Source organism: Oncorhynchus kisutch, linkage group LG27, assembly GCF_002021735.2.
Source record: "Oncorhynchus kisutch isolate 150728-3 linkage group LG27, Okis_V2, whole genome shotgun sequence".
NCBI lineage: Eukaryota > Metazoa > Chordata > Actinopteri > Salmoniformes > Salmonidae > Oncorhynchus > Oncorhynchus kisutch.
Window position 1 is genome coordinate 20,990,438 of NC_034200.2, and position 15,221 is coordinate 21,005,658.

A 15,221-nucleotide genomic window follows, 5' to 3' on the forward strand; every position below is an offset into this window, starting at 1 on the left:
AATGTATGTAAATTGTAAAGTATTTCGTATTATCTTTTTTGTTATGTGTCGGACCCAAGTAAGACTAGCAGTCGCCATTGGGGTCGGCTAATGGGGATCCTAATAAATCAAATACATTTTTTATCAGCGGCACCGATTGGTCAAGACAGAAAAATAACATCAGGCTGATTGAAAAATAGAATCAGTCAGCAAATGAATACATGGTCAAGACCGGGAACAGAGTTCATAATTATTTTATTCTGTGTTCATATGTATGCACATATAATCCCTATACAATACAACATAAGATCACAGTAGCATAACAGACCACTAATACAGAATCCAAACAGTAAAAAAACTCAATCATCAATAAATAAATAGTTAAATAAATAAACGAATACAAGTATAAATTAGGTATAGATTTTGTATTTCTAATATTGTCTGCATGCTTAAAGGAACATCCTCATGTATAATTTCTGTACAAACACACACATGGCTATTTTCAAGTACAAGTGTTGTTTTGACTATGTACATTATGTTCATGAGGCTACTTGACCATATTGAATAAAGGCCAACATATCAAACGAGGAAATCAGGAAGCACTTTAAGAGACCCACACTCAAACACACACACCTCTAAACACTGATGGACACAAACCGACACACACACACACACACACACACACACACACACACACACACACACACACACACACACACACACACACACACACACACACACACACACACACACACACACACACACACACACACACACACACACACACACACACACACACACACGACCAGCACTAGGAGACCCTGATTTGACAGACTGAATTTCCATCTCTTCCTGAGAAATAACAGAGCTAAGCCTGCTCAACCACAGTCACATGGCATTCCAGGAGTCCATTTGGGATTAAACTAACATACCAAGAAACAGTTTACTAATACAATTAAGCCACTGAACTTGCTACTGGAAAGACATTGTTAAGAAATGAAACAACTTGCATTCCAGAGATGTTTTTTAGTGTCCCTCTCTAAGTGTTTAGGGTATTTCATATTGGGCTGCTTATCACCACAAAGATCCTCACTTGTCATACAAATCTACTTTAGACACCTGTCTGAATTTACAGAAGGGAAAACACCAGGGTGAGTTAAGTACATGTATCAATTTTTTTTGTCTCTAGTTGTCCTTGTACCATTAATGATTAAAATGTTTAAACAGATAGTGATTCTCTAGAATAAGCAACTATGTCTTTACAATTGACAGCATCAGCAGACAAAACCAACAGAATTGGCTACAGAAAGGAAGGCATCCTCTTTATCTAAAATCTCTGATCTTTACAGATGGGACAAGTGTTCAGTTGTTTTACACATTTACTTGATCTGATTTCAAATGAATATTGCTTAAGCATAATATACCCTGTTTGTTTGCCAATTATGTTACAATCCCCCCAAAAATATTGAGAAGGTTGAATGGGGCATCAAGCAAGGGATTCTGTTTGGCCCATGCTTAGGTAAAAGTAAAAATAGCTAAAGAAACCAAATACTCAAACATACTTATTTGCTATCTTTTAGGATATCAACAGGTGTCTACATTGATTAAGAATGCTATACATTTCACAAGATCATGATTTATGTTACTCAGGTGTGGGTAAAAGTGATACACTTTTTAAAAGAAGGATCACGAAGGAGTCATCTTCAAGCGAGGATCTATGTTACATAGATGGAAACAAGACCAGGATCAAATTTGTGAGAGAGACAAGAATATGTAAAAGAAACAACTATACTGTTGGCATTTCTCTTCCCACTACAGAGAAAAGAGTTAGTGTAGTTATATTACAAAATCTGTGTGGGTCTGTGTGCTCACAGGAACCATACCGTTAAAAGCATATGTGTGCGTTTACCTGTGTGTGAGATCTAGCGGTGTGTGAGATGTAAGTGAATCTGTCTCTATGGGTAGTGGTGAAGGTGTGCCTGCCGCGGAGCTCATAGCCTGGTCTGGGCCTCAGGGATATAGATCTCGATGCTGTCTGCACTCTCGGTGGCTGAGTTCTGCCGCACCGACGCGGCTCGCTTGGCGGCCATCAAGCGCTTGCGCGCATCCAGCCGCTGCTTCTCTGAGCTCTCCAGGGACCTATCACGGGCCAGGGGAGGGTGACCTTTTGGGGGTTTCTTTGGCACAGGAGGGGGGATCCGTCTCTCCTGAACAGGGATGACAAATAGTCAGTTAGCCCTCGGGGGGAGGGGGGACAGGAGCGTAGACAGCATTAGTACACCTATAGCAGCACACGGCTAGCGCTACAGATAGACAACCACACACGACGCAGCAGCGGGGGGGCGACTGACTGCATGAGGTACGGTGGCCCAGCGAGGTCAGGCCCCGTGGTGCGTGCCAGATGGAATGACTTCTCAAAACCAGCTCACTGTCGACAAGAACAACAGAACAAAAACATGGAGAAGCGGTCAGGAAATCAATAGTATAAGATGCAACAGCCATGATACTCTACAGTAACAACATCTTTACAGTCGCTAATACAACAAATGACAGGAAATGGCAACATTCAACTTTTGGGTGTGAGGTGTTTCACTGTGTTAAATGATTGTGTATAAAACTGAATGAATATGATGGTGTATAAAACTATTGATGGCGTATAAGTTGTAATGTGTGATTCACGCCATGTGAAGCACTTAAAGGTATGCGGTACATCTCATAAACCCTCACCATCTAGACCAGTGGTCACCAACCGGTCGATCTCCAAGGTATTCCTAGTCGAGCACCAAACATTTCTGTAAAAACCCCAATGATAAAGCCTTGCATTCCTATTTTTATTTATTTTTTCATGCTGTTGGCGGTAGGTGCTCTTGATTCAGCAGCCCTAGTGCCGGAAGGCAAAGTGTTCCCATTTTTTAAACTATTTCATGTGTCTGAAGGGAGAACTCCATCTACCCAGCAGGCCCAGAGAGCAAATCAAGTGCACCTATAGGCCTACCACTGGCCAATCAGATAGTGCAGATCACGGTGTCTGCACAGTTTCATCAAGCCATAGGCTGTAAAAAGAAGACTCGATCGCACAGCAAAATCGATACTGTGAGATTTCAAATGGTTTAAAAACATGAGACTCAACGAATACAGAGAGCTGCTGTTTTTATGAGCAAAAGCTCATGTTTAAGTTGTTATTTAGCAATGTCAACACTTAAAATGCACGTTCTCCCTACTTCCACTTACGCTACAAACAGCACTGCCGCTGCATTAAAGGAGTAGCCTCTAGCAAAGTGTTCCCATAAGCTTGCATTGTTATTATTAGCGGCTTGTGTCTTAATTTAATATCCAGGAATATTTCACTTTCTCTGGTTATAGGAGTAACATGGATTGGTCCATGAGGCAGAAATAATGCAGTGCCACTTGAGTTTCGCCATCAACTGAAAGACTGCGTCCCCTTTTGTCAGTGGAGGGAGGGACAGCAAAGGGACAGTGATTCGGGTGAGAGGCAGCCTCACTGCTGCTCTCTCCCTCCCCTCAGACTGACCATCAGATGCAGGCCATCAGTCAGCTGTGCCTCACAGGTAATACAACAAAGTATCTATTACCAGTGTGATCATATACCTCCATTTAAAAAATATATAATTTAACAATAGTCTGAGAAGAACAACATTGGCAGGGCAATTCAAGCATTAAAATTATGCAATGATAATGTTTTGGGTGTATAGCCTACTGCACAAATCTCATTGCTACAGACCTGTTTTAAAATGGTTAATGTTGCATAGGCTTACGTTAAAGTCATGTTTAAAAATAATCTGAGCGGTAGATCTCAAATTGTATTTTGACTCATGAAGTGATCTGGACTCAGAAAGGTTGGTGACCACTGATCTAGACAAAAGTAATTTGTTGCCAAACCAGAGAAAATCATTGATACAGTATGTTATTAATAAATAATAATTGTGAAGTTACAACAGCAATACTAGATCATGCAATGAGTTGAAGCTACTGATTTGTTTCTGCATGATCAGTATATCTTGGCTGGTCGGAATGCTGAGCTGAGTCTCCATTGACTTAGACAGCACAGACAGATACTAGCTGGTCCTGGATGCCTGCTTTACCTTTCTCTCCGGGGGGTCCAGGGGCTTCCAGTTGTTGGCCCTCAGCTGGTGCAGCTCATCAAACTTCAGGCTGATGTTCTCGATGGACAGTTGGAGCATGTCCCAGAAACCAGCCAGGTCCTGAGAGATGGGCCGCGGGCGGGCGTTGGGGTTCTGATCCCAGATCAGTAAAAAAGGGAAGAACGAAACAGAGTTTTACCTCAGATTTTATGTGAAGAACAGGGGGAGTCAAAGGAAACTGAAGAACTAGAAGAGTCGCACACCAGGTTCTCCTCACAAAGCTCCCGGAACTGCTGGAACTTCTGTGACATCAGGAGCTGAGCACTTCCTACGGCAAGCCTCATTTTCCCCAAGACTGTAGAGAGGAAGATCATGTAAATACAGATCAGATCACACAGGGAGAAATCAGAGGACTGTCTCATTGTAATGGCTGGAATGAGGCCACCTAATTGTACCTATCACAAGTACAATTACGCACAACTACGCGGCACTAGCCTCCACTGCTCTCACACAATTGTGATAGGTAGTGGTGTAAATGCTTTTGGACAGGCCTGACTCACTGTCATCCGGCAGGTCGTTCTCCTGTTCGTCCTGCTTCATCTGTCTGCACCAGCCCTTCATGCGGTCCGTCTCGGCCTGCAGCAGCTTGAGGAACCAGCGTCCGTCCCTCTGGCACACAGACTTCTGGACTACCTCCAGGGGATCTTCAGTCACACTGTCGATCCAGGGGTCAGGCGGGGGCAGGATGGACGGGTCGAAGCACACGTCATCGTAGTCGTCTGAGGTACAGGCATGGTAGTGGTTGCCCGAGCCCTGGATGCTGACGGTGGAGGCAGAGGCTGGCGAGGTGGTGGCTTCGCGGGAGTACTTGCGGGACACAGAGCCTGAGAAGGGCAGGTCTGTTTCTGGGGAGTCCAGGGGGCTGTCTAATATGTCAGGCATGTCCAGGTCTGCCTGTACTGCTGCCGTTACACTGTTGGAGCGGATGAACTGCCGGTATCTGCCAACAGGGGGAGATATACATCAGTGCTCAGTCTGAGGTGACCTGACTAGGAAAAACTTGAACCTAATTTAAGGCTATACGTAAGGTGCAGAGTTTTTCTGGCCAGGTCACAATGTGGTCAGAAGAACTTAAGGCCCTGCATTTGCTCTGAAACTACCAGTACTGCAATATTCTATTCTCCATCCATTCTGATGGATGGAAGGTTCATTTTACCACATTTTGAGCCAATCCATGGTACCATGAATGAACATCCCACACAGAGTGTTAGTGTGGGAGGTGTACAGAGACACAGAGTAAGGGAAGGGAAGGGGCCCTAGGCTGCAGTCATCACGGAGTAAGCCTACTACTCTAAAACACCCACCAGCCATGACTATTCCTTTAGAGGGAGCGCCCTTCACTGCAGACACAGCAGAGCTGTACAAGAACTGCCTCACGATGCCGATGACTATCGCTGCTATATTTGTCCTATACAACACATAGGGTGGAGCAGAACACACGTAGCACAAGGAAGAAATATACAATAAGGTGTATAACGTGAATCATTCCACTCTGATTCATATTCAAACTCTCACAGTCTTTAGTATGACTAAGCTGCTGTAGTGGGCAGTCAGTGCTCCTCATTAACAGACAGAAGTTGGAGAAACCAGCTGCAGTCAGCTACTTTAAAGTCTACCCAGACTATTTCTCCAACTTCTATCTCCAGTATCAAAAATTAGAGAATAATCTTGTGAGTGAGAGTAGGCGTTTGGTTTGCCTCATCAGACTGCAGTCGCAGGTGAGCTGGAGATGACTCAGCTGAAGTCACTGAAGAGGCGAGGCCAACAGACAAACACAACTCACTCACCATTTCCCTTTCAGAGAAACGGGGCAGGAAATGCCATAGTTCCAAATGTCTGTTTTGCTAGCGCAGCTGTTCCACCGTATTAACAACCCTGGGCACAAGCTGCTTCTCCCAGCAACCCTTGACTCACTTAGTAACAGCCTTCATTTGTAAATGGATGGCTTTCTCTGGACATTCACACAAAAAGGTAATGAAGGCAAGAAACAGTGAAGGACTGACATTCTGAACTGACTGATAGAGAGAAAGCGAGAGAGAGACTCACCCCCTCTCGTCCTCCACCTGGACCCCAATTGATTGGTACTTGGACTGGTCTTCCATCTCCAGAGCTTCCTCTTCTGGCCCATCCACCTGGACATAAAATTATCCAAAAAACGAATTCACCTATAAACTAGACATCTATTTTTCAGTCACTACAATATCCAGAACACCAGGATGAAGTAATGTAAACATCTGCCACTAGAGGACAGTATAGAGCAAGAGTAGAACCTGTCAACACAGAAAGGGGATGAGGATCCAGTCTCTCAAAACTTGGCTTGTGTGTCAACTAATTCATTTCTTATTATTCCCATATCAGATCAAACAAAATGTTAAACGACACCAGAAAAGTGGTTGTGAGGTAGTGTCTACCACAGACCTGGATGCCGATGGACAGCTGGCACTTGGCCCGCCTGGCCTGCTCCTTCCTGCTGTCCTCAGTGATATGGGCCAGGGCCGAGGTGGTGGTGGTGATGGTGATGCTGCTGTTTGCAACATGCTGGCTAGCAGGGCCGTGGACCTGGGCGTTGGCCGCCTCAATGGCTGCCGTTAGGGCCTTCATGCTGTCGATGCTCTCTGTGGAGTTAGACAGGCCTGACTGGATGGTCATGTCTCCCTGCGGGTGACTATCCCTGCCCCCCTGGCCATGGCCATCCATGTAGGCATCCTGGGCCGACTCGGTGCTGCTCTGGGCTGTGATGGAGATGAAGGGTTTGGAGGTGCGGGGCGGCACCGGGGGAGGGGTCTTCTTATAGGTTGTGATGCATGATGACACTGTGGGGAACCATGGGAGAGGTAAAGTACTTGCGAGGGGGATATTTAACACACACATGTCATAGCTTTCTAACATATCAAAGTAGGAATGTATATTCTACTCTCCCGCTGTGGACAGGTTTTTGATGTTCTCATACACACAGTCAAATCTATAGGTGATCAGGGGAGGGCAACAAGTCTCATTGATGAAGAGGGAACATGTTAAAATCTAAAAAGGTAATGGTGATAGTAGTGGTCGAGGTCTGCGAGCAAATTTATAGAAAGACATGAATAAAACACAAGGGTTTTTTATTCCTACTCTTTCCACCTCTTTTTCTCGACCACACTCACCCTCTTTTAAAAGTTTGTGATAGCTTGTTTTTGTGATGGCTTACACAATCTAGTCAAGAGTTAACTGCTCATTACAAAATGTGCAATTACAGCAAAAATAATGAGGGTTAGTCATTCATGTAAAAGTAGAGGGAAACACCAAAGCACAGCAAATGAACAGCCGTGGAGTTTCTCATAGAGTGCGGAACTGTGAGATGGTAAATCATGCAACACAAATGAGCAGACAGACAATACTATGCATTCGGAAAGTATTCAGACACCTCCATTTTTCCCCATTTTGTTATGTTACAGCCCTATTCTAAAAGGGATTACATCTACACACAATTCCCCATAATGACAATTCAAAAACAGGTTTGTAGACATTTTTGCAAATATATATTTATTTTTTAAAACTGAAATATCACATTTACATAAATATTTAGACCCTTTACTCAGTACATTGTTGAAGCACCTTTGGCATCGATTACAGCCTCAAGTCTTCTTGGGTATGACACTACAAGCTTGGCACACCTGTATTTGGAGAGTTTCTCCCATTCTTCTCTGCAGATCCTCTCAAGTTTTGTCAGGCTGGATGGGGAGCGTCGCTGCGCAGCTATTTTCAGGTATCTCCAGAGACGTTCAGTCGGGTTCAAGTCGGTCGGGCTCTGGCTGGGCCACTCAAGGACATTCAGAGACTTGTCCCAAAGCCACTCCTGCATTGTCTTGGCTGTGTGCTTAGGGTCGTTGTCCTGTTGGAAGCTGAACCTTCTCCCCAGTCTGAGATCCTGAGCGCCCTGGAGCAGGTTTTCATCAAGGATCTCTCTGTACTTTGCTTCGTTCATCTTTCCCTCGATCATGACTAGTATCCCAGTCCATTCCACTGAAAAACATACCCATATGTGTGCCTTTCCAAATCATGTCCAATCAATTGAATTTACCACAGGAAATTGAAGAAACATCTCAAGGATGATCAATGGAAACAGGATGCACCTCAGCTCAATTTCGAGTCTCATAGCAAAGGATCTAAAAACCTGTTTTCGCTTTGTCATTATGGGGTATTGTGTATATTGCATATACGTTTTCTTTCATCCATTTTAGAATAAGGCTGTAACATAACAAAATGTGGAAAAAGTCAAGGGGTCTGAATACTTTCCCAAAGGCACTGTACAGTACAGAGAAAAACGTCGTACTTCTATCCATAGAAACATCAATACAGGTCCAACTGTACATCAATACAGGTCCAACTGTACATTAATACAGGTCCAACTGTACATCAATACAGGTCCAATTGTACAAGAAAAATGCTTTTCAATTGAGTTCTTAAATGAATGTTTCACTTGTGAGAAATATTGGGATCGTCTACAGCACATATTAGATATTTTATTCCATGGCAAGCTAACAAAGTGTGGTGTCTGTGGAGGAATGATCCATGTAGGGCGGCAGGATACTTATGTTACGTCGATGGAGAGAGTCTAGGCCCAGCCCCAGGTTCTGTCTGCTTTGACAAGTACTTCAAAACACAAACTCTGACAGGACTGAATAAATAGCACCATGCCCTCAGACCACACAGAAGCAAAGAACAGTCTCTCTCTCTCTCTTTATCTCTCATACACAGACACACACCAACTCATGATCTCTTTTGACATCGCCACTTCTAAAACTTTGACGATAGAAATCAACTGTCTGGCTTTGTTTTTGATGAGCGATGGCTGGCAGGGAGAGGGAGAAGGAGCACACAGACACCACCAGCTCTGACAAACTGTGGAGCTTATTAGTGTGTAGCAGTGACCCCGCTGCACTCCGCCCCCTCTGCCCTTGGACCCCCCCTGGCCCTGCTGCCTGTACTGTATCTATTACACACACACCTGAAAAATCTATAGCTAATAACAAAACCATAATTTGTCACAATACTCATTGAGGCAGAAAACACATATTATGCTGTTAAATCAATAGCCTCCTAGTAGCAGGTCCTTCCAGGGTTGTGTATGACATATACTCCCCTCCATATGCATTTGGACAGTGAAGCTAATTTATTCTTAATTTGGCTCTATACAACACCATTTTGGATTTGAGCTCAAATGTTTCATATGAGGGTATTTTCATACATATCTGTTTTACCATTTAGAAATGAACGCTCTTTATGTATCTAGCTCCCCATTTGAGGAAAACATAAGTATTTAGACAAATTCACTTATAGTGTCAATGCTACATCAAGTTTGCGACTATACAAACTTGTTGGATGCATTTGCAGGTTGTTTTGGTTGTGTTTCAGATTATATTTTTGCCTAACAACAAGTGAATTGTTAATACATGTATTGTGTCATTTTGGAGAAACTTTAATTGTGAGTAACAATAGAAGATGTTTCTGAACACACATACCATGGTTATGGATATGATTATGAACAATCATGGTAGCATCCACATGAATGTAGAAGTGTTCAGAAAGTTACAAAAGACACAAAGATCATTGACCCACCCACCCCACAAAAAACATACCTCCCATTATTGGTAATGGTGAGAGGTTTTGTTTTGTTGTAGCCTCTAACCTTCTCACTCATCATTATTAATGAATTAATTCCTGATTTGTCTTAATCATGGCATTATCTGGATTAATTCAAAAGTGTTCAGGAACATCTTATCTACTCACTGAGAAAGAAAATTACACCAGTCATCACTCAGTTTCTATTGGGTAAAACATGACCCAAAAGTTTTTAGGACTATCCAATCTAATCATCACATTAGGAATGGCGCACGTGTGCAGACGGTTTAGGTTCCGTGTAGCCCTGCTCTGTCTTGCACGGAACCCAAATCGGCTGCGCGCGTGCGCCATCATGCATAAATGTATTTTGTCTCCCCACACCAGATGCAATCTTTTATTTATTTACCTTCATTTAAGTAGGCAAGTCAGTTAAGAACAAATTCTTATTTTCAATGACGGCCTAGGAACAGTGGGTTAACTGCCTGTTCAGGGGCAGAACGACAGATTTGTTCCTTGTCAGCTCGGGGGTTTGAACTTGCAACCTTCCAGTTACTAGTCCAACGCTCTAACCACTAGGCTACCCTGCCGCCCTGATCATGACACGCAGGTTAAAATATCAAAACAAACTCTGAACCAACTATATTAATTTGGGGACAGGTCGAAAAGCATTAAACATTTATGGCAATTTAGCGAGCTAGCTTGCACTTGCTAACTAATTTGTCCTATTTAGCTAGCTTGCTGTTGCTAGCTAATTTGTCCTGGGATATAAACATTGAGTTGTTATTTTACCTGAAATGCACAAGGTCCTCTACTCCACCAATTAATCCACACATACAACGGTCAACTGAATCGTTTCTAGTCAACTCTCCTCCTTCCAGGCTTTTTCTTCGACTTTATATTGCAATTGGCAAGTCACCCATGTGGGCATAACCAATGAGATGGCACGTGGGTACCTGTTTGGGAGTTGCAGGACTTGCAGCGTGATCTGCGTCAAGAAATAGAATTGACTTCTATGTTAGCCCTTGGCAACGCAGAATAATATTGAATAATATAGATATCTAAATTTATTTTGCAATGCTCGTGCACGCCACGCAAGCTGTGTAGTCAGCCTGTTAGAGGACAGGCTGAATGACACTGACACTACCAAGAAGACTAATCAATCCCGGCCAGATCACTAGTCTCCATTTCACGGACAGGCAGCACAGATCTGTGTGTTCCCTCTCTAAAGGCTCACACATCACACCGAATGTGGATCTAGCGTTCGTCTGCAAATTTTCTCAGCGCACTGTGTATTAGTGACCACCCAAAATTTTACATGTGATTCTACATGTAGAATCGGTGCGCAGTCGGTTCACAAATTACATTCAGCGATGTTAAGTACTTTCAACCAGCAAACACCATTGGTGTGTCTGAGCCCTAAGTGTGTGTGTTCCCTCCCTTATACACAAGAACAGACCGAAATACAGAGATGGATGTGTGATATAGCACACGAGCTATGTGGAATTCTTATTTTTTTGTATTCAGCCATGCAGGTAGTGTAGGTGGAAGTATGTAAATTCTTGTGAGTCATATCTTATGTCTATGTTTATACGTTGCACATCTGGCTTCAGGGAAGAGTACACTCATTAGCTAAGTACAGTGTTATGCGCCATGATCTAATCAGGACCTTCATACAGTGGAAACAACAACCACAGCAACAACAAACATGGCTGCTTACAAAAAAAGTATTACTTGAGTTATTGATACCATCCTTACCTTCACTATTCTCTGTCACCAGCACAGTGTGGAAAATAAATTAAGATATGATTAAATTAAGATATAGGTAAGAACCCAAGAGAACGGATGGAGAACTTGAGTGTGTATGACTCAGCGTCTTTTTATTCAGAGAGAGAGATAATCCATCATAATTGCGTTAGTAAGAGCTAAATATGAAGATGTAGGAGTAGGTCACATATGCTATAAACCACGCTGGAGGTTACTGTGGACCAGGGCATCCATTGTAACACAAAGTACCATGACAACCATTTTACCATGACAACCATTTCCTTTTAATTGCCTACAATGTCGTCACTTTCTTCTCTGTGCGAGCCCTGGTGAAATGTGAAAAGGAATATGTGCCTTGTTGTGCTACAGTGCTGTGCCTCTATGCACTGTATCTTTTTAAAGATCTCCATGGTACTGTACATGTTCTGGATCACGATGTGAGGCAGAAAAACATTAGAAGACTTCAAAACAGCCCCAATCCTCAACCGCCACTGCAGGAATCTATAAAAGGATCCGCTTTAGCTCCATAAAGCCATTGGACTAACTGCTAAACATGTACTGCAGTGCATAGTAAAGATGATCCCATATTAACCCATGTAACATGCTTACAAACCCTGTCATTCAGGAATCTAATACCATTCCTTAACCATTTTCAAATAATAATACAAATCAACTTCTTCCCATATGCATCTCATCTCGTCTGTTCCAGTCCGCAGTAGGAAGTCGCTGTCAACAGATTCACAGTTTCAGCAGAATATTCAAGTATTCCTTGACAGGGTCAGAGTGGAGGCAGAACCCCTCGTGTGTGTTGGCACACGCAGTGTCAGCGGAAGGAAAGACGGGCTCATTCATGCCCTGCTAGGCTGGAGGTTAACAGTGGTTGACAGACAGGCAGGAGCCAGGGCAGGGCCGGAGGGTGATGAATGAGGCCTTCTAGCCGTAGAACACAGATGGGTCATTCACCAGCGGTGTTACTCAGGCTGCCTTGGGGGAATGATCTCAGTCCATGATGGACTTCTTTCTGGGAATGAGGCATGGAGACAGGCCACACGACTCCGATCTCCAGCTATAACCAGTGTTGTTTACACTGTACGACAGCGTCTGAGGAAATAATAGTTGAGGGTAAGATGACGGCTATTTGTATTCTACTGCCGTGCTTGGCTTGCTGGAGATGAAGGTCACTATTTTTTAAATAGTTTGTAAGTGTAAATGCATTGCCTCTTGAAGAAGGTATTATCAGCTGGCAGTTGTAGAAACACTGTAAATGTCGCTGAAACACCTGACTACACTAGAACAACTAGTGCTTTGAGAGTGCTTTCTTTCCCAAAACACTGATCCCTACACTGAGTACCACCAGTACCTACACTCTATTCTCTAAGTCCAGGGGACATCCTCTTGTAACAGCTCTGACTGCACAACTCCTGAGCTGTAATAGTATCCCCTCCTCATTTCGCTCTTTTTCTCCTCATCGCTCACTCCTCTGCTGTATGTATGAGCCAGCAGGAGTCCTAGGGCTCAGCTTGCACCAGTATTACACAGATGTCATGTACAATCACCCATATCTACTCTCAGCAGCAGCAGCACCCACACCCACTCACCGCTACACACCAAAGGCCTCTTGGCATCCCATCATCTTAGCTGTTTAGGGAAACACGTCAATCACACACATCAGTCTCACAGATTAGTAAGGATGGGAGGATGGATGGAAAACACTTTCACAAGTATCATGGGATTAAGAAGCTTTATATCTGATCTGCCTCGTACCGTATGGAAAAATATAGCCTCGCTTTCCAGGCTTCCTCAAGTGATTAACAAGACTTGGAAGGATGGCATCACAAGTCTAGTAAAATATGACACAAATAATCAAGAATCACATGGTAATTCATCAGATAAACAGAATAAATTTTATCTGACCTACAAGGCTTCCTTGTAAATTGCATTCACCTAAAATAACCTAGAAACCTGAGTTACAACTTTGAACTATGCCCATCTCCTGCTTTCCATTCCCTTAGGCAGATGGTATATCTCAGGGAGCCAGACTCAGAGCCATGTACGAGGGGTTGAGGTGCCCTCTGAATGTCAGCACCAACACTCCTCCCCATTAACTCTACCATAAGACTCTCTCTCCTCTCTCTCTCGTACAGCAGCGTATAAATCTCTCACAGCACCATGGCGATGAGCCATCACTGGGATCGCCCCCTTCCTCCACTGCACACCAAGCGTCAATGTCAGGGCCTAACTCTGACGAGCTTGGCTCTCTTATTTCTGCCTCAAAACCTTGTGGACTTTCTTTTTCACAAAACCTTGAAGACCAAACCCCTTTTCCTCTCAAAACATTGTGGACCAAACCCCTTTTCCTCTCAAAACCTTGTGGACCAAACCCCTTTTCCTCTCAAAACCGTGTGGACCAAACCCCTTTTCCTCTCAAAACCTTGTGGACCAAACCCCTTTTCCTCTCAAAACCTTGTGGACCAAACCCCCTTTCCTCTCAAAACCATGTGGACCAAACCCCTTTTCCTCTCAAAACCGTGTGGACCAAACCCCCTTTCCTCTCAAAACCGTGTGGACCAAACCCCTTTTCCTCTTAAAACCTTGTGGACAATTTCTGTTGAACTGTGTTATTAGGAGAAGAGTCCACAAGGTTTTGTGAAGAAAGGGTTTAGGTTCACACGGGTTTGTCAGGGCTGTACGCTCTGTCTCTACTCCTCACAAAACAGCTTATGACGTTGTTGCTGCTGTTTTCAATTCACACACAAGCTTATCAAAGGATGTCGACGCCCTGTGTTCATATTAATATAATTATATATTTTTACGCAGAATTATCTACAAAAAATGTAACGGCTTGTCTGCCTTTTTGAAATGGGTGGGGAAATTATAAATGGTGGGAAAGTAGGATATCAGAGATGCAGATAAGTCAAAGCACAGAAAGGGGAAGTGATTTGCATGGGCTTTAGATGTCTTAGCCTGGCTCTTAACTGAGGGTGACCTCTTTCAGGGCCATGCTCCCCTAATGCCTAATTAATCTGCTGCCTCATTAGAAATCTTCTTCAACTGCTTTTATTTGATGTGGACAAGGACGTCATAGGACAGATTATCGAGAATTGATGAAAACGTATGATGCATAGACAATAACATACCTGTACAGCTTCTGTGCCCACATACAATGAAACATAGTACCACTCTCAAGCCCATTATCTAACATGCAAACTAGATTTCGGCATCATGTTCAAACTTATGAGAGCAGCCTCTGATCCCCCCCCGCAGCTCAAATGTCTAGAGATGATGTGGAGAGCTGACGGCAGAGTCGGGACAGGACGCAAATGCCAGCTTGATGTTTTCACTCAGACCCAACGGCCATCGTGAAATATCAAATATTCCAGAAACTTCCCTCCACACATTTTCTCATCTAGGGTTGCAAAGCTACCGTTAATTTACCAATGTTAGTGGAATCTCCAGTAACTAACAGGTCATCTATGGTAACTTTGTCAATTTATACTTGAATAACTTAAAAGAAATGTATTCATATATAGTATTCTTTAACATTTAACTTTTATTATTTTACATCTGTGTCCATATAGACCATATGGTCCAAGAGAAATTTGTCCAATTAATGAAAAAATTATCTAATCAACAATGGCATTATTTTTTTATTAACTCTGAAACTCTTTTTTTCTCACCTGCCACCAGTTTGGCACATAAACATTTACAACAAAG

At 43.3% G+C, this 15,221-nt stretch overlaps 1 protein-coding gene across 6 annotated transcripts in view; it reads right to left on the reverse strand.

Moving 5' to 3' along the window:
• Positions 1-217: 217 nt before the first annotated feature.
• LOC109871568 (disks large-associated protein 1) overlaps positions 218-15,221 on the reverse strand; it is a 120,208-nt gene continuing 105,204 nt past the window's right edge. For 3 of the 6 annotated variants that reach the window (XM_020462464.2, XM_031807070.1, XM_031807069.1), the window contains exons 7-12: positions 6,561-6,955; positions 6,189-6,274; positions 4,643-5,082; positions 4,346-4,437; positions 4,083-4,235; positions 218-2,186 (exon numbers count right to left, since the gene is read on the reverse strand). In XM_020462464.2, the coding sequence (XP_020318053.1) occupies positions 1,971-2,186; positions 4,083-4,235; positions 4,346-4,437; positions 4,643-5,082; positions 6,189-6,274; positions 6,561-6,955 (1,382 nt within the window). In that variant the 3' untranslated portion in view covers positions 218-1,970. Of the gene's footprint in view, positions 2,408-4,082; positions 4,236-4,345; positions 4,438-4,642; positions 5,083-6,188; positions 6,275-6,560; positions 6,956-15,221 lie in introns of all 6 variants that reach the window. The other 3 variants (XR_004205811.1, XM_031807073.1, XM_031807071.1) reach the window with 3 other exon arrangements.